This window comes from Felis catus, chromosome C2 (assembly GCF_018350175.1).
Source record: "Felis catus isolate Fca126 chromosome C2, F.catus_Fca126_mat1.0, whole genome shotgun sequence".
In the NCBI taxonomy this organism is placed as follows: domain Eukaryota; kingdom Metazoa; phylum Chordata; class Mammalia; order Carnivora; family Felidae; genus Felis; species Felis catus.
In genome coordinates, this window is record NC_058376.1 from 71,269,043 (window position 1) to 71,287,513 (window position 18,471).

The 18,471-nt window shown below is 35.3% G+C and overlaps 1 protein-coding gene across 20 annotated transcripts in view; it reads right to left on the minus strand.

The window, feature by feature from the left end:
* LRCH3 (leucine rich repeats and calponin homology domain containing 3) overlaps positions 1-18,471 on the minus strand; it is a 148,340-nt gene that overhangs the window by 87,232 nt on the left and 42,637 nt on the right. For all 20 annotated transcript variants that reach the window (XM_045037060.1, XM_045037057.1, XM_045037056.1 and 17 more), the window contains exons 2-4: positions 9,391-9,535; positions 7,276-7,402; positions 4,563-4,668 (exon numbers count right to left, since the gene is read on the minus strand). In XM_045037060.1, coding sequence (XP_044892995.1) covers positions 4,563-4,668; positions 7,276-7,402; positions 9,391-9,535 — 378 coding nt within the window. The remainder of the gene's footprint in view (positions 1-4,562; positions 4,669-7,275; positions 7,403-9,390; positions 9,536-18,471) is intronic.

The window sequence follows — 18,471 nt, forward strand, 5'->3', positions numbered from 1 at the left end:
CTGATGTGGGGCTTGAACCCACGAACTGTGAGATCATGACCCGAGGTGAAGTCAGATGCCTAACCGACTGAGCCACCCAGGCACCCCAAAACTAGACAAGTTTTATGGGAGCTTCTAATTAAATACAGTGAATTTAATGTATTTATCTCCATTCTTTCTTAACAATGAACTGATACTATAAAATGAAATCTAGTTACTTACAGATGGGAATACTAATAAAAAGCAAGCTATGTGACCACTCACAGAACTAAAGAACCAGAGGCTGATACCACAGAAACACAGGCATAACCAAGGAATTAGATGATAATCTGTACAAAAAACAAGTGCCTAAGTCCCCAACCTCAACTCACATAGCTAGGGCACTACTCCTTTCCAATCACCACAGAAGTCAACAACTTATTCTCTAGTGAAACTGAATCAAAAGGCTTTGAACTCAGGAAGTTTAGGCACAATGGAAAGTCAGGATGATGAGGTGCTCGTTGAAAATGAAGGCTTTAAGAGAAAGTCTTACACAATGATGAGACCTCAGTGCTTTCCTACCCAACCCCAACCCATCCCCAGCCCTAGTATCTGAGTAATCTCCCTCCCTTATCCATGGGGGATATGTTCCAAGATCCCCAGTGGATGCTGAAACCAGTTAGTACCAAACCCTATATATACCATGATTTTCCCTATATATACCATGATACATACCTGTATATGTATACATGATAAAGATTAATTTATAAATTAGGCACAAGAAATGAACAAGAATAACTAATAATAGAATACTTATAACAATGTAGTGTAATAAAAATTATGTAATTATGGTCTCTCTCTCTCTCTCTCTCTCTGCTAGAAAAAGAGGAAGGAATCAGCCATAGGTACATAAAAAAACTAAGCAAATAAAAAAAAATAAATTATTAACTCCAGAAAAACAACAACAATAAAAAAAAATAAATGAAATCAGGGTGCCTGGGTGGCTCAGTCAGTTAAGCGTCCAACTTCGGCTCAGGTCATGATCTCACCGTTCGTGAGTTCTAGCCCCGTGTTGGGCTCTGTGCTGACAGCTCAGACCCTGGAGCCTGCTTTGGATTCTGTATCTCCCTCTCTCTCTGCCCCTCCCCCACTTGTGCTCTGTCTCTCTCAAAAATAAACAAACATTAAAAATTTTTTTTAAAAAATGAAATTAGTACATCAACTGAATTGGTAGGGACCAATATTCATATAGTTATAATAATGTAAATAATAATGCTTTGATCAGAAGTTGTGATAAAACTATACTGGGAAGACAGTAGGAGGGAGGTGAGAGTTTTTGGATGATGGTGATAGTGTGTAAGGAAGTGAAATCCTCATCTACCACAATGGGAAGCTCACATTAAATGTCAAAATGGACAAATTGAGCAAAGCTCTTAAAGGCACATCATTAGAAATATATGTCAAAAAATGCCAGTGGAAAGAGTCATAGGCAGAGAAGGCAGATGCTTCTAAACATTAAAGCTGGGGAGGGGGATAGCTGAGGCAGAGGAATGCTATTATTGATTTTAAACTTTTTTTTTTTTTTGGTATTTGTTTAAATTTTTTTTTAATGTTTTTATTTATTTTTGAAGGGGAGAGAGAGAGAGACAGAGCATGAGCAGGGGAGGAACAGAGAGAGAGGGAGACAGAGAATCCAAAGCAGGCTCCAGACTCTGAGCTGTCAGCACAGAGCCCAATTGTTTTTTAGTATTTGGGTTAGCACCTGGTGTTATATGGAAGTGTTGAATCACTATATTTTTACACCTGAAACTAATCTTACACTGTATGTTAATTAAATGGAATTTATTATTATTTTTTTTAATGTTTGTTTATTTTTAAGAGAGAGAGAGACAGAGACAGGGCATGAGTAGAAGAGGAGCAGAGAGAGGGGGAAACACAGAATCCAAAGCAGGAGCCAGGCTCCAAGCTGAGCTGTCAGCACAAAGCCCAATCCGGGGCTTGAACTCATGAACCGTGAGATCATTACCTGAGCCAAGTTGGACGCTTAACTGACTGAGCCATCCAGGTGCCCCTAAACTTCTTGAATATTATTTGACTTTCTGAATGATATATTATTTTATAACAATTAAAATTTAAAATCAAAATGGCAATACAACTAAAGACACTAATATCTACCAAATTGTAAAATGTCAGAGACCACCACTTACAATGAACTTCCACACTAACTTGTATAGCTACTGAAATAAAGCTTTCCTGCCATCTCAGTTTAGCTGAATATGCTGAAATTATAAGATAAGCTAATAGAAAACCATTTAAAATTATTTGTGTGACTCACCATTTTCTTGGGAATACACCTTCAAAATCAGATAGAGAAATAAATTAGATGATAAAACTATTAGACCGCAATTGTCATCTAAAACCCCAAATTTTCATTTTCACTAAAATCCCAATGTTTTCATTAAATGATCTTATATGAAGTCAGTATTATTGCGTTAGTAAGCTTTTAAAGATCAACATAGTAGATGAGTCCCACTACATACTACCTACTACTACTCTACTGAGTAGAAGGGTAATCTTGGATTGAAATTTGGGGTTGTAAGGTCTGTGCCATGATTTTGTTCAGCTCTGCTGGGGGCCTTCATTCACATTCCTGAGAGGGTAGAAAGCAGGCCCAAGAGGAAATGAGGAAGGCTCTGAAAATACAAGGTGAAAAGTTTACCAGGCTAAAGCGACTGAGAGGAAAGTTAAGCAGGATTTTGGCTAGTGCGATTACAGTAGGGTGTATAAAAGTAGACTGAAAAATCACTTTCTGAGACATTTTCACATCCATAATGTCAAAGCTACACTAGTATGTTAGAGCTAAAAATCATATTGGGTCATATTGGTGTTAACATTTGGATTCTAGAATGAAGCAAAAGCATCATTAGTCAATTCAATATTTACTATACACTGTAAGTCATGTTTTATAGCAGAACCTAAAGCACCAATGTCACGAAAATACCTTCTAAAGGATAGAGTTAAGGGAAAGTGGACGGGAGTACAGATAACACAAGAGTTGCCATGAGCTGATAACTACTGTAGTTGGATGAATCACTGCTCTCATTTATATATGAAATTGTCCATAATAAAATTAAAGAAATATATACTCTGATCTAATAAAATAATAGTTCTCCCCATTTTCATTTCCTTTTATAAAGCTTTTTCTTTCATGAATTCATATTTTGAAGGCTTGATAAATTATACCTAATTTGTATAATCACTTTTATCACTCAAATACATATACCAGAGCTTATAGTGAGCCTAAGATAACCAGCCTCCCAGTGCAGTCTTTCACTCCATTCATTATTCACTCTACACATCACCTCCAAATGTTCATTAGTTCCTACCTGAATGTTTCCAGGGAAGGATAAAGTAATTAAGTTCAAGTCAAGTCCATTTTAAGTCAGTGCAAAATGTAGGAATGTTTTTCATTATGCCAAAATATCTCATTATCAGAAACATGATACATTCTCTCAAGTAGTTATGCTTACTGAAACTTCCAGTGAACCTACCCTGAGTTGCTACTTAATTCTGACTAGATCTAAAAATACAATCACTGGTTTATAGTTATTAGAATTTTTCACTGCAGAATCTTTTATTTTTTTAATTTTTATTTTATTTTTTAATGTTTATTTTTGAGAGACAGAGCATGCACAAGCAGGGGAGGGACAGAGAGACAGAGAATCCCAAGCAGGTTCTGCACTGTCAGTGCAGAGCCTAACTCGAGGCTCCAACCCACAAACCACAAGATGGTGACCTGAACCAAAACCAAGAATCAGCTGCTTAACCAACTGAGCCACCTGCGTACCCCTGAAGAATCTAACTTTTAAAAGTTAGACTGGGTGGCTTAGTCAGTTAAGCAACTGACTCTTGATTTTGGCTCAGGTCATGATCTCATGTTTGTGAGTTTGAGCACCACATCAGGCTCTGTGCTGCTAGTGTGGAGTCTGCGGTGGATTCTCTCTCTCCTTCGCTCTCTGCCCCTCCCCTGCACATGCTTATTCTCTCTCTCTCTAAAAATAAATAAACTTAAAATCCACAATGAAACATGTAATAACTAAATCATTATATCTTGAACACTGGCTAGATGTTATCTATCTATCTATCTATCTATCTATCCCAAATGTTTATTTATTTAGCTTTGAGAGATAAAAATGTGCATGAGTGGGGAAGGGGCAGAGAGTGAGGGAGGCAAAGAATTCCCAAGCAGGTTCCATGCCGTCAGCACAGAGCCCGACAGGGGGCTCAAACTCATGAACTGTGAGATGATAACCTGAGCTGAAATCAAGAGTCAGATGCTTAACTGAGCCACCCAGGTGCCCCTGCTGTAACTCTTACATATTTTTGTCTTGTACTTATCAGCTCTGAGAGATCTTTAATATAAAAAGACAAATAACAATAAAACAATTATTTCGGGACACCTGGCTGGCTCAGTCAGTAGAGCATGCAACTCTTGATCTCGGAGTTGTAAGTTTGAGCCCCATGTTGGATGTAGAGATTACTTAAAAACAAAATCTTTAAAAATAAATAAGTAAAAATAAAACAATTATTTCACCATTTCTTACCTTCAGGCAAACGTAATAAGTGATTTCTTCTGACGTTAAGGTCTCTTAGGGCCTCCAAATTACCAACTTGGGAAGGTATTGTTTGAATCTCATTGCAGCTCACATCCTATTTCAAAAAGATATAAAGTAAAGAATTTTTCTAATATTACAAATTTGTCTGCTTTAAACCATCTGTAAAATGAAGTTAGATAAAGATAATACCTATGGTCTGTCTTAACTGTAAAAAAAATTATGATTCTATGTCCAAGAATAAATCCATAGTTTGTACTAGCATTTAATTTAAAAAACTTATAGGCTTCTGATTTTATAAATATTATATGAATCTACATTAATTTTATGAGAACAAAAATTAAATGACTTAAGATGTGGACAGGAAGCTGAGTATCAGATCAAATGAAAATTCTAGTGAAAAAGTAAATGAGAAAAAAGTATAAAAACATCTATTTAGGACACTATTTTATTAAAAACAATTTTTTTTACATTTATTTATTTTTGAGACAGAGAGAGACAGAGTGCAAGCTGGGGAGGGGCAGAGAGAGAGGGAGACACAGAATCTGAAGCAGCCTCCAGGATCTGAGCCATAAGCACAGAGCCCGATGTGGGGCTCAAACTCACGAACCATGAGATCATGACCTGAGCTGAAGTCAGACGCTCAACCGACTGAGCCACCTAGGCGCCCCAATATTTTATTTTATATGTATTTTAATGAGACTGGAAGAAAAAAGCAATACAATGATAAAAATTATAATGATAAAATTAATTGAAAGGAAATCCTACTTTCAAAATACCAGTTCACCTGCTCAAGAATATAAAAATGCACTGAAGATGACTCAAATCATTCTTTATGAAACTGAAAGTGAGGGGAAAATAGTAAAGGACACATAACTCATAGGCTATGGAAAAAATAGATACTGCCCTATTGGCATTTGATCAAGTTGGTACCAAGACATGTATTATGTAAGCCTTCTGGTATCTTGGTCAACAGTTTGATAACACAGATTCTGAAAAGAGGCTGACTACAGATTCCAAGACTGACAAATTCAGAATTCCATAACTCTGAGACAAGCCACGAAAATGTACAAATCCATGGGGAACAGTAGGAAGTTGTCTAGGTTAATAAAAGCTCCAAGATGCCATATTAACACTTAAAACTCCTCTAGTATATGAGTAAAAAGAAAATATTAATAGACTTAACTATTAGAAAAGACCACTTGCCAAAAACTTCAAACATTATTTTAAAATTTTCCCATAATATTCTTAGAGAAAATAATATTATTTTTACTTTTCCTACCAATTAATGACTGAAGTAGAATCAGTAGCTGTATTTTTTATTCCAATGCTCTGAGCAGCAAAGTTAAAAGGAAAGAGGTTGAAAGGATAGGGAAAATTGAGCCGAGCCAGAAGACAACAGTAATTTATAATATTTCTCTTGGAAAATGTGTATCTTGAAAGATAGAGGTTTACTCTCACTTAAAAATGAAGGGAAACAGGGGCGCCTGGCTGGTTCAGTCAGAGGAGCATGAGACTCTTGATCTCAGGGTCATGAGTTCAAGCCCCACATTGGGTGTAGAGATTACTAAAAAAATAACATAAAATAAACTTAAATAAAAGGGGGAAATAAAAGAAAGAAGCAATAGATGTTGTAAGAACAGGTTCCACTGAGTGGGAATCAAGAGCTTATTAAAAAAAAATTATTTTAATAAAATTAAAAAAATAACCAGGTTCTGAATAAACAAACATACATTTTTGACTTTATTTCCTAGACCCAACTGCCTCTAAATAAATAGTAGTCTAGTATCTAGACTCCAGATTTAACATATTTGTGAATTTTTACATGTGATTGTTTACATTCATAATCCACCCGAAAAAAAGAGAGAGCTACTGTGTGGTCCAGTTAAATTATACATGTATTTTTTGTTCATGATGTCTATCTTTGTTAATAAACCTACATGGAATGATCCTCCCAAATCTCAATGGACATAACTGTATTGGACCATCTCAGAAATATGAAACGTGGGCTCTGGAGTTAAGGTAGATTGGTTTAAAATTCTACCTCAGTTATGGAACCTTGGGTAAATTACTTAACCTATCTAAGTGCTAGTTTTTTCAGCTGTAATAAGATGATAAGTATTATACCTAATTCATAATGTTACTAAGGTGATTAAATGGGAAAAGTCTCATTCCCATGCCCAGGACATAAGTACTAAAGAGTAACAAGGAGTGGTTCATCAAAGTTAAGCTTCTTAGAAAACAGAAGGCAGTAAAGAATAGCTTACTTTAGAGAGGGAGCTAGGTGCTAGAGATAGCATGTAAGGCAAAAAAAATAAGCCTGATCTTTGCAGTGCCCAGTCCCTGAGAGGGGCTCACCCCAACTCAGAACACTGACGCTACTGAGATTTAATGTAAAAATCTAAATGCATTGTTAACTTATATCTCAAAAGCTTATTAGCATAGAAATCACTTAATATTGGTTAGAGTTTAATTCTGATGACTTTGTCCCATTCCCCGTGGGCCTATTAGACTTGTACTTTCAGTTCTTGCTTAACTCTGTGCTGAAGCATTTCAGTACTGATCAACCAGCAAAACTTCACTATTGATACCTGGAAAAACTCAAAAAGACACTTTAATATTGAATCTTTCCTTACTACAAAACAGAATATGGTACGACTATGGATACACATACATGTGGAGCAATAAAAAAGTAAAAACTTACAAGTTCTGTTAAATGTCTGAGATGTCCAATTTCTTCTGGAAGTGACACCAATTTGTTATTACTAGCAATTAAGACTTTCAATGGTAAATTACACAAATGTACTGGCAATGTTGACAGCTGGTTCCGACTAAATGGGTAAGTAGAAGAAGAAAATAATTAGAACCCACCATTCAAGAAAAAAATTTTCATCTTTCCCATCCTATACTCAGTAAGTAAAGTGACAAACATTAAGTCATGGAAGGAGCAAACAGGGTATTAGATTTGGGTTCTAGCCTCCATTTCCTCACTTATCAGCTTTGTGGTTTTAGGCATGATATTTAACTTATCTGCTTTTTATAGATTCCTCATCTGTAAATTGAGGATTTTAATCCTTATCTACCTATCCTACAGGGCCCTGACCATAAAACTCCTTTCTATAATGATGTGCTACATAAACACATATTATTACTTTATTCAAGTTAATTTTATGTAAGATAAAGTAATTTAAAAATACGGTAGGAGCACCTGGGTGGCTCAGTCAGTTAAGTGTCTGACCCTTGATTTTGGATCAGATCATGATCTTATGGTTGGTGAGATCAAGCTCCACATCAGGCTCTGCACTGAGTATGGAGCCTGCTTGGGATTCACTGCCCCCCCCTCCCCCACCTCTCAAAATAAATAAACAAACATTAAAAAAAAATAAGGTAGTGGCACCTGGGTGGCTCAGTCGGTTAAGCGTCCGACTTCAGCTCAGGTCATGATCTCGCAGTTCTTGAGTTCGAGCCCCGTCAGCTGTGCTGACAGCTCAGAGCCTGGAGCCTGCTTCAGATTCTGTGTCTCCCTCTCTCTCTGCCCCTCCCCTGCTCATGCTCTGTCTCTGTCTCTCTCAAATATCAAATACATATTAAATAAACATTAAAAAAAAGGATAGATGACTATCATCCTCTCCCCTTCCTTCTAAAAAAGGGTTATAAACATAAAAGTAGTTGTAATCAATCTACTTCTCTCATCATTACATACATTATAATCAAATGTACATAAATGATTCAAATATAGTTCTATAGTGACAGGTTATGATTTCAAATTTATCATGCAGCTGAAGTATAGAAATCTTTTATTTATATAAAAATATGCAAATCAGAGCTAAAAGTACACATCTATCATTAGGATAAAAGTAAGTTAAAATATTACTTTTATAGATTTAACTTTTTACTCTCTAGGGTCAATTGGCCCCATTTTCAAAATCTTTTGCTGATTTTACTAGCATAGATCATCAGCCTTTAAAGCTTTTTAAATAACTCTATTTCTAGACATTTATCTTAAGGAAAGAGAAAAATAAACATTTACATATCAGAGCCTCTGTTAATACTACTTTTAGCATGGCAAAAAACTGAAATAAACTAAATATCCAAGAGGGAAAACGAGGTTTAGAAGTATATAAACTATACAATAAAATGTTTACATATAAAAATATTTCCTGAGTATTTCATGACGAGGGGAAAAACTCACTTAAAAATTTGACTAAAAGCCTGGAGAAAAAGGAAAATATCACCTATAATTAAAAAACTCAGATACAATATTTTGATGAATATCTTTTATACCTCTCTACATTTTCTCATTTTTTCCAATGAACATTTATAACTTTTATAATGAAAAAAAAAGTCTTCTAAGATATAAAAAAATGGAAATGAGTCAAATAAATGCATTTACACATTCAGAACTCAGTACACAAAAATAAATAATCACAAGAATGAAAGTACTTTCAGATCTACTATCCTCATTTGATAAAGCTTATTTGAAAATCCAACTGGAGAACCACAGTCATAAGACTGTTGCAATCCTATCAGACTAATGACATTTATAGTTACAAAGCTAAAGACAAAGGGCGAAACAAGGAGGACATAGGAAATATTGTTAATTCAGCCTAAGAACATGTATTGATACTGCAGATATGAACAGATAATGTAAATTTTAGTGAAAGCCAAGAGAGAACTGAAAAGACCACATGAAACCAAAAATCAAAAAAGAAGAAGAAAAAAGGAGGAGGAGGAGGAGGAGGAGGAGGAGGAGGAGGAGGAGGAGGAGGAGGAGGAGAAAAAGAAGAAGAAACAACAACAACAAAAACAACATCCTTACCTAATATTTAAGAATGTTAGAGCTTGTAGGTTTAGAATTGCTTCTGGTATATACCGAATACAATTTTGGTATAAGTTGAGATTCTCAAGAGAAACGAAATGACATGCTTCTATGGGAATTTCTGAGAGGCGATTTCGTGACAGATCTGAAAGAAAAATAATGTATATTATTTTACATGGAACTTATTTTACTGAAATGTTAATAAATGGAACTTATTTTATTGAAATGTTAGGTAAATAAGCAGGTTTCATAACTGTTTGAATTCCCAAGAGTTCCCATTGTAGAGACTCGTCCAGAGTAAACATTCATATACTTATTAATCTATTGAAAAAAACATTTTAACATATGCCTCTACATCTTTTTGCCGGGAAATACTGATTCTTTTTGAATCTCCACATATACTGAAAAAAATAAAACCATTATTTTTTGCAAGTAACACAAATTCTAAGGCACATCTGCCTACAGTTACACCAAAGATCATACTAAGTATCAAATATCCTAGGAAACAATGGATCCCTAAAATCCACCTTCTCAAAAGCACAGAAACATTCTGAGGTTTTTGGAAAAGCAAAGCAAAACTGAACAAAAAATACTGCCCTTTTCTTTACAAAGATTATCAGGGTCATGTCAAAAGGATCCAGGAAACATTTTTTGCTCCAACTGGCCAAAGATGAGACAATTTGAGCTTCAATAAGGATAATACTTGCAAAGGACTCAAATCTATCACATATATTGAATAATACTGGTTTATAATGATATCTCTCTCCCACCTCCCACACCAAAAGATAATAGAGAACCAATTCATTATCTTGTAAACTGATTAAGGGGAAAAAATCAAACATTTATCTCACCTTTCCTATATGAACTGTACCACTGAGTAAACCAAACAGATGAAGAGAGGCATCTTTGTGTAAGCATTCTAGCTATAAATGAAAAGTAATGATAGAATCTAGAATTGGGTATTGGGGCACCTGGGTGGATCAGTTGGTTAAGTGTCCAACTCTTAATTTCGGCTAGGGTCATGACTTCATAGTTTGTGGGATCAAGTCCCCATGTCTGGCTCTTTGTTGACAGTGTGGAGCCTGCTTGGGATTCTCTCTGGCCCTCCCTCTCCTTCTCTTTCAAAAACAAAAACAAAACAAAACAAAACAAAAGTTTAGAATTGTGTATTAACGGCTATCTTTACAAGGGGCGCCTGGGTTGCTCAGTCAGTTGAAGTATCTGACTTCAGCTCAGGTCAAGATCTTGCATTTAGAGCGTTCAAGCCCCCCCTCGAGCTCTGTGCTGACAGCTCAGAGCCTGAAGCCTGTTTCAGATTCTGTGTCTCTCTCTCTCTCTGCCCCTCCTTCCACTCACACTCTGTCTCTAAAATAAACATTAAAAAAAAATTAAAAACAATGACAATCAGAAGTTGTATGCCTCCCTGTAGAAGAGAACATCATTTGTGGTCTTGCCAGAAGGACAGAACCTGCGTCTAATCAAGCGTTTGCAAACTTTCAGGAAGTGCTGAAGACAAAGGAATGTGCTGAAATACAGTCACTCTATCATTATCCATTTAGATTTCGTTAAATATACTGTGAGATTCATTTGCTTACTACCGTTTTTCTCTTCTTCTCTTCTTCTGCCCAATCTTAAAGTCTCTGTTTGCAATTATTTGGTGAGAATCCTTTACTGAAAGCTTTTCCTAAATGGAGGACCTGAGTTCCTGCATATCCACAAGTATCTTGCTTTCACCATAAACATGTGAATAATACTTGGCTAGGTATAGGCACAGTTCCTTTCTCAGAAATCTGTAGATGTTATTTTACTATCTTCTAAGTTTCCAGTGTCCCCTTGCATAGTCTGGCACATTATCTTGATGATTTTTCATTGTAAACAGCTTGGTTTTTTGTGTGCCCCCATCATCTTCAACACTCTGGTCTGGAACTCAACCTTTCTTCAAATCAGAGAAATGCTCTCCTATTATACATTTAGTTGTTGCATCTCCTCCATTTGCTCTTTCTCTTTCTCTCTCCCTCTTTTTTATTTACTTACCTACCTACTTACTTACTTATTTATTTTTCTGTTTTGGTATACTCTTCTACTTAATGTTCCAGACCAGGAATTTAAGTCTCAACAATAATCATCCTTTCCACAAATTAATACATAAAAAAGCTCCTCCCTTTTCTTCATTTTCTTTTATGCTATGATTAGAAGCAAGTCACTTTGTTTCTCCTGAAAATCTAGGATAATTTATCTTGTTTTGCCTATTAAATCTGTCATCTATCACTTCCAATTTCTATTTCTGTTCTATTTCACTGAAGTCACTTGTTCTTGATGCAATCCTTGTTCATCCTACCTCTGGCTGCTTAAGTTCCTTCAAGTGAATTACTTTCCTTTGCTAATTCATGGCTTGCCTCATCCTTGGAGCTCAGATCAAGCTGCCAGAGTACCCTGAATGGCAGTTAACACGAAGACTGAGGAAGCAATCTCTACAATGCACCAGAAGCTTCCACTCAGAGGCACAACTCTTACTGAAAACTCAAAAATTGTGATAGTTGCTCCATAGGCTTTTGCCTCTTGTTTTCATTTCGGTCACAGTATGTTCCCCAAATTTACATATTCCCTCCAGGCCACACCAGCCTGCAAGCCTCAGAGCTGCTTACTCTGAAGTTGGGAAACAGATCACCATCTTGCCAAAATGCCTCCCCATATTGTATTCATTAGGAGAAAGTCAAAGACTCGGTTAATTTAAGACTAAAAATTTCCTACAGAATCACACCGTAAACAACCTCTTTCTTACTAAATGCAACAAGAATTATTTTTTATAAATTCCTGTTTAAATTTTATTAGTATAATTCTAAAAGTTGAAGAAAAGAGAGGCACCTGGCTCAGTGGGAAGAGCATGTGGCTCTTGATCTTGGGGTTATGAGTTCAAGCCCCATGTTGGGTGTAGAAATTAGTTAAATAAATAAACTTTTAAAAGAAGTCGAAGAAATGAAAGAAATTAATCTCATTTAAATTTTATTTAAATTTAACCCTCTAAAATGACAATTCCAGGCAACAAAGCAGGGACTACTGAAAGTCAGTTTGCCTAATATGTGTATTACAGAGTTAAATTACTTAAAATCCAGGAAAATGAAACAAACCACTTCTTTTTTTTTTTTTGTCCCCAAACTAGGGAGGGGAAAAAAATAACAGCAAGATATACACTAGGCTTAGATGCATCTCAATAATTTTTTTAATATTTAGCAAATTTAAATCTACCCAGCCGCCTGCTCAGCCCACCGACTGAGCCACCTAGGAGCCCTTGAATTAAGGATTCTTATAAGGTCTTCCACTTAAACTGTATTTTTATTTCAATTTGGGAAGATAAGTAGCTTCTTCCTTATGTTAACTGAGTAAATTCACGAAAGAGTCGTTTAGGTCATTGATCATATTATGGAAAATATTGCAAAGTACTAATGGTTTATAAAAAATATTTTTTGTCATACTCTCAAGAAAGAAATAATTTTATAGTCAAAGAAATGTGTTTTAAAATGACTTCAAAAAACAACCTTCAGGGGTCACCTGGGTGGCTCAGGTCAAGTGTCTTACTTCGGCTCAGGTCATGATCTCATAGTTCGTGAGTTCGAACCCCATGTCAGGCTCTGTGCTGACAGCTCGGAGCCTAAAGCCTGCTTTGGATTCTGTGTCTCCCTCTCTGCCTCTCTCCTGCTCACGCTCTGTCTCTCTCTCTCACACACAAAAACAAATAAACATCAATAATAAAAAATAAAAAACGTTCAGTTAAAAAAAACTATGGATATGTATTATTCTTAAAACTCTTTCTGGTTATAAAAGCAATGATGTTAAGCTTCATACATGCAGAAGACAGCATAAAACATACATATTTTCCAATAAATAAGATACTGCCGGTACCCTAGAAGCCCCAGTGGAGCTCTTCCCAATCATAACTCTTTCCCTCTCCAAAAGAGAAACCAATCTACTGATTTTAGTGATAATCATTTCCTTGACAATTTTAACCCTTCATCATTTTTAGTATTAGTTTCCTATTGTTGCTGTAACAAATTCAGGGGCTTAAAACAACACAAGTTCATTATTGTATGTTTCTGGAAGTCAGAAGTCTGAAATAAGTCTCAATGGTGGACTAAAACCAAGATGTATTGGCAGGGTTGCATTCCTTCTGGAGCTTTTAGGGGAGAATCTATTTCCTTCTCTCTTCCAGCTTCTAGAGACGATCCACATTCCTTGGCTGATAGTTCCATTCTTCCATCTTCAAGCCAGCGATGTCAGGTAGAGGCCTGATGCTGCCCTCTCTGGGTCTCCTTCCGCTTTTAAGGATCCCATAACATGTTAAGGATCCTGTGCATCTCTCCTTGCTCCCCCAATAATCCAGGATAATCTTATTTTAATGACTGCTGATTAGCGCCTTAATTCCCCTTTGCCATGTAACCTAACATATTCATAGGTTAGGATGTAAACATTTTTAGGGGGGCATAATTCTGCCTACCATATCTATGAACTTTTTAAAAGGAGAAGCATACTGTATGTGTATTTTTTTTTTGTGACCTTCATTCAACATTTGAGATTTGATGAGGATAAAAGCAGGAAAATGATCACCTTTAGCCAAGAAGGCTGACCTACAGCCTGCGCAGTTTTGATAAGAATCAAATACTGCTCGTTGCTATATTCTTAAAGGATCTCATGACTGTCTGTACATCTCACAGATAGTTAATATTGAGCTGAACGATAAGCACCAGAGAAATCTTGCAAAAGTACTTTTATAAGTAGAAATTCAAAGAAGATATTTATTATCTAATACTCCCTGCATACTCCCTGACCCTTGAACACTAAGCATATAACCACCAGGTTCATATAGCAAAAGTGTAGCTCTTTCTGCCCATGGGCCCTGTCCCCACACTATAATAAAAGCACCTTTTTGCACTGAGAATGTCTCAAGAATTCTTTCTTGACCATTTGCTCATGGCCCCACATCAGGATTCACTCTTGTAAATTGTATCCTTCATTTCACTGTCCTTCATAGCTTTCTACTATATGAACATGCCACAATTTATTTATTTATTCTACTACTGATGAACATTTCAATTACATACTGATCTAGATAAATATCTAGGAGTGAAGTGCTGTGTAATAAGATATATGGATCTTCAACTTCACAAGAGAATGACAAACTGTTTTCCAAAGCGGTTGTACCAATTTACACATTTACCAGCAGTGTGAAAGAGTTCTTGTGGCTTCACATCCTTGCCAATCCTTGTTGTTATGAGATGTTTTAATGTTTATTATGTTTTAAGGATTTTCACACAGTGGCATTTCATTGTGATTTAAATTTTCATTTCCTTGATTATTAATGAGGTACAACAGCTTTTCATATGTTTTTGGTCATCTAGATATCTTTTCTTGTAAAGTCTTTTGGTTTGTTGGAGATCTTTATAAATTCTGAGTATGAATCTGGTATCAATTTATGTGTTGCAAATAACTTACCCCACTCTGTGGTTTGAAGTTTCATGGTCTTTGCGGTATCTTTGATGATGGTCTTTAACAGAGTATAATTTTTTATTAATCTTTTCCTTTATGGTTGGTGGTTTTTACAGTTTTAAAAGAAAACCTGCCCTACTCCAAGTTTAAAAAGGTATTTTCTTCTAAAAGTTTTAGAGTTTGACCATCACATTTAATCTACTAGGAATTTATTTTCTAGTATGATGTGAGGTTGGAGGCCAATTTTAATTCTTGCTACAGGGATGCCCATTTATCCCAGTGACGGTTACTGAAAAGACCATCTTCCATCTCATTATTTGCCAGTAACACCTTTGTCATAGATCATGTGTCTGAGGGTTTGTCTGCAGGCTCTCTAATTCACTGCACAACTTGTCCATCTTTATGTCACTATTATTCAATCTTAATTATTATAGCTTTACAATAATTCTTGACATCTAGCGGAGTGACCTATTCCTAAACTAAGGTATTCCTACCACTTTGCAGTTCTTCAAGTATGTCTTGGCTTTCTAGGTCTTTTGCATCTCCTTATAAATTTTAGAATGGGCTTGTTTAATTTCATGAAAGCACTTGTTGAAATTTTTACTGAGATTGCACCAAATCCAACATCAATTTGGGAAGAAATAACATCCATGAACATCTTCAATCCACGAACATCTCCACTAATTAATTAAAGCCTTCTTTAATTTGTCATTGAAGTTGTGTGATTTTTCTCAGAAAGGTTTTATACATCGTTTACTTGCTTGATTCCCAGGTTCTTATTATTTTATAAATGATATATATGTTTAAAACTTTGTTTTCTAACCATTAGTTACTAATAAAATTGATTTTTATATATTGATTATGTATCTGGCATTCTTGGTAAACATTTCTTTTAGTTGATGTAATTTCCTTGTAGATTCTTTTGGATAGTTCTAGATCTGTAATTACATGGTTCTATGAATACCAAAAGCTTGCTTTTGCCTTTCTGATATTTATTTATTTACTAACTTCCTTACTGAATTCCCTTATAATGCTGACTAGGACCTCCAGTATAATGTTGAATAAAAGTGGTAATAGAAGGTATTTTGTCTTGCTCCTAATTTCAAAGATTTTCAGTAGATATCCCTTATCAGATTAAGGAAATTCCTTTCTATTCCTAGCTTACTAAGAGTTTTTATACTAACAAATGTTGAATTTTCATCAATCTCTTTTCCTTCATCTATTGAGATGATCATAGGATTTTTACCTTTTCTTCTATTAATATGGAATTAATTTTACTCCTTTATTTCACTGTTCTTTTATTCCATTAGGGTAGACCTGATTTCTGTCCTTCTCATTAAAATTTTATTCCATTAATGTGAAATTAGATTGGCTTTTGAACATTAATTCTTGCATTGCAGAGATAAACTCAGTTTAGTCTTTTTTATTTTGTCCTTTTTATTAATTTAATAATATTTATTAATTTATAATAAAGGTGTTTTATCCTCTTTATTAATTGGACTCAGTTCATTAATATTTGGTTTAAGATTTTTGCATATATAATCATAAATACTCATAATAATACTCTGGAGCATTTATTTTCTCATACTAAGTTTTTAATTTAATGTTCATTTTCGAGAGAGAGGGAAAGTGTGCATGCATGGGGGAGGGGCAGAGAGAGGGGAGATGGAGGAGGCAAAGCAAACTGCAGCCAGCGTGATGTGGGGCTCGAATCCATGCACTACAAGATCATGACCTGAGCCAAAGTCAGATGCTTAACCAGCTGAGCCACGAAGGCACCCTCTCATACTAACTTTGTCAAGGTTTGATATCCAGGTTGTCTGGTCTCATAAAATTTAGTTTGGGAATATTCCCTCCTTTTTATTGACTAAAAGCGTTTACATAGGTTTCAAATTCTTTTTCTTTTTCCTTTTTTTTTTTTTAAGTAATCTCTTAAAAAAATCTCAAACTCATAACCTCAAGATACAAGAGTCGGCACACTCTACCAACTAAGCAGGTCAGGCACCCCTCAAATTATTTCCTTTTAAGAAGCTTGTTAGAATTTATTCATAGAACTATATGGCCCTACAGTTTTCCTTAAAAGTCTTAAAAGAGGGGCGGCCTGGGTGGCTCAGTCGGTTAAGCAACCGACTTCGGCTCAGGTCACAATCTCGTGGTCCGTGAGTTTGATCCCCCCATCAGGCTCTGGGCTGATGGCTCGGAGCCTGGAGCCTGCTTCAGATTCTGTGTCTCCCTCTCTCTCTGCCCCTCCCCCGTTCATGCTCTGTCTCTCTCTGTCTCAAAAATAAATAAACGTTAAAAAAAAAAAAAAGTCCTAAGACTTTTCACAACTGACTGAATGTCTTTATACTTCCAGGACTATTTAGGTTTTATAAATCTTCTTGAATCAGTTTTAAGTTATTGGAACCTAGGAGTTTCCTATTTTCATCAGAATTTTCTATTTCATTAGCAAAAAGTTATTTATAATATCCTTTTTTCTTTTTTTTAATGTTTATAGCATCTGCAGGAATGTCTTCTATTTTCCTTTCTGACTTTGGATTTTGTACCTTCTTTCTTGATCTCACCAATGATTTGAAAACATCATTAGTGTTTTCAAAGTATCAACTTTGGCTTTGTTAACCCTATTCATTGTATAATTTCTGTATTGATAAAATATTTCTATCTTTATCACTTTGTTATTTGGAGTAGGGGTTGTGCTATTCTTTTCTTAATTTATTGAGATGGATGCTTAGCCTATTAATTTTTAGATAGTTCTTTTCAAATATATACATTTAAACCTATATATAAAATTCCTTTCAAGTGCTGCTTTAGCTGAATCTCATGAGAATATATATTTTATTAGGATATTAGATTAGAAAATATTTTCTATAATTTCCATTATGATTTCTTCTTTGTCTCATTCTGTTAGAAATGTATTCCTTAATTTCTAAACCTGTAAGGATACTCTAATGATCTTTTTGTTGATTTCTAACAACTTCATTATGGTAAGTTATTATGTTATTTCAATCCTTTGCTATTTCTTTGCATTTTCTCTATATATCAGCATATGGTCCATTTTTATAAATATTCTATGTGAGTCTGAAAATAATGTGTATTCTACATTGGACATAATGTTCTACTTATATCTATTAGGTCCTATTTGTTTGGTTGCATTGTTCAAGGCTCATCTTTACTTTTTTTGGTCAGTGCTCGTATCAACCGCTGAGAGGGGCATATTAGAGTCTTCAGTTACTACTGGTATCTTGTCTATTTCTCTATAATTCTTTAAACTTTTCTTGATATATTTAGGGGTTTTGTTATTAGGTTCCTACAAAGTTTTAAATTATCAAATCTTTCTGGTAAATCAAATTTTTATAACTGTTAAGTTACCTCTTTTATTCCTAGTACTGTTCTTTGCTTTGAAATCTTTCATTTGGTTCGTTTGGTGGACTGCCTTTAACGTGACTCCCATTGTTTATGCCCTTGTATAATACTCCATCCACTTGAGTGTGGGTGGGGCTTCATAAGTAACCAATACACAGTTGACCGTTGCACGGTGTGGGGGTTAGGAACACCAAGCCCCCCCCCCCCCCCGCCAGAGTTGAAAACCAGGTATAACTT